Below are 1264 nucleotides of genomic sequence, written 5' to 3'. Positions count from 1 at the left end.
AGAAAAAGGACCACCAAGAGCCAAAGCAGCATTTGTACGCACCTACAGGAACAAAATACAATGTACATGCATTTAGTACTAAAATATCATGCAATTACTTTAAAATTCTTGCAAGTGACTACAGCGGAACAGAGAGACTCAATCATTCCTAGCTAAAGAGATAAGCTTTTAAATGAAGATATACTATTAATGGAGATTACTAGCCATTGGCTGAGAGCAGTTCTTTAGAAAGGAAGGATTAGTGAAAGCATTATAGCAAGCATAGCAGGCATTCCACTCTGCCTTTCATTATACCAACATTAATATATTTAGCCAATTTAGAGCAAATCTTTTCTATCACACCATGTTCACACTTTAAATACATGTATACTATAAATAATAATAAATATAATAATAATTAATATAATAATAATTAATACTTTCATCAGTGAGGACATGAAGGAGATTACCAGCAGCACGAAAAGCATTTACTTTCACCTAAAAAAACATTAATTTTAATAATTTCTCAAATACCGACCTTCTCAATGTCTTCCATTGCGACAAGCACTGACTTGTACAATGCAAGTAAAGCATTTACTTTCACCTAAAAAACATGAATTTTAATAATTTCTCAAATACAAACCTCCTCAGTGCCTTCTATTGCGACAACCACAGACTCGTAGAGCAAAGGAACCTTATCTTTCCATCCTTCGTCATGAATCAAGGAATCTGTCATGTTCCCAACTGACCAGCTGGCTTGTATCCGAACGGCAACCACCTGTTTTAAATCAAGTCCATTAGTGATACCAACACAAGCGTCAAGTATGAAGGTATCAGTAAAACATTGACTTGAATACTGGCTGAATATACCAAGGGTCCTAATGGCACTAGACTAGGAAGAAGGAATAATAATCTATTAATAGTAACGCGTAGTCTATAAATAGTAACATGTGAAAAATGTACTACATGTACATACCTTGATAGATGGGTTAGAGTCCTTGCTGAGGTTTAGAAGTAAAGGTAGTATGTGTGTCTTTGTCTCCTTAAGAATAATTGAAATTACTATAAAAATAACAGATAATAACTTATTACCACTGAAAGACGGCCCATTGGAATATTGCCTATTGTAGCTAGGACAGAGCAGCTGTGAGAGCAGGAGAGAGGGGAGTCGGTTTTTTGAAGCCATTGTATAAGTGACGGTGACTGAATGGACAATATTCTCTCCCAATAATCCTTAATAGAGTCAATCTCCTAAAAAAGGAGAGAGAGAGAGAGAGAAGAGGGA

At 35.5% G+C, this 1264-nt stretch overlaps 1 protein-coding gene across 1 annotated transcript; it reads right to left on the bottom strand.

Annotated features, from left to right (window-relative positions):
* Positions 1–1224, bottom strand: LOC109593284 (HEAT repeat-containing protein 6-like). Its single transcript, XM_020008435.1, has 8 exons — positions 1072–1224; positions 956–1021; positions 623–871; positions 518–583; positions 420–477; positions 205–369; positions 99–152; positions 1–42 (listed from the first exon to the last, which is right to left on the bottom strand). The coding sequence occupies exons 1-6, from the start codon at positions 1087–1089 to the stop codon at positions 251–253; spliced, it is 576 nt and encodes a 191-aa protein (XP_019863994.1). The 5' UTR covers positions 1090–1224; the 3' UTR covers positions 1–42; positions 99–152; positions 205–250.
* Positions 1225–1264: the final 40 nt, after the last annotated feature.

This window comes from Amphimedon queenslandica, unplaced genomic scaffold (genome assembly GCF_000090795.2).
Source record: "Amphimedon queenslandica unplaced genomic scaffold, v1.1 AMPQUscaffold_2183_Cont25814, whole genome shotgun sequence".
NCBI classification, from domain to species: Eukaryota; Metazoa; Porifera; class Demospongiae; order Haplosclerida; family Niphatidae; genus Amphimedon; species Amphimedon queenslandica.
The sequence above is the reverse complement of the archived record's forward strand: the minus strand, read 5'-3'. Positions and strand labels throughout refer to the sequence as shown.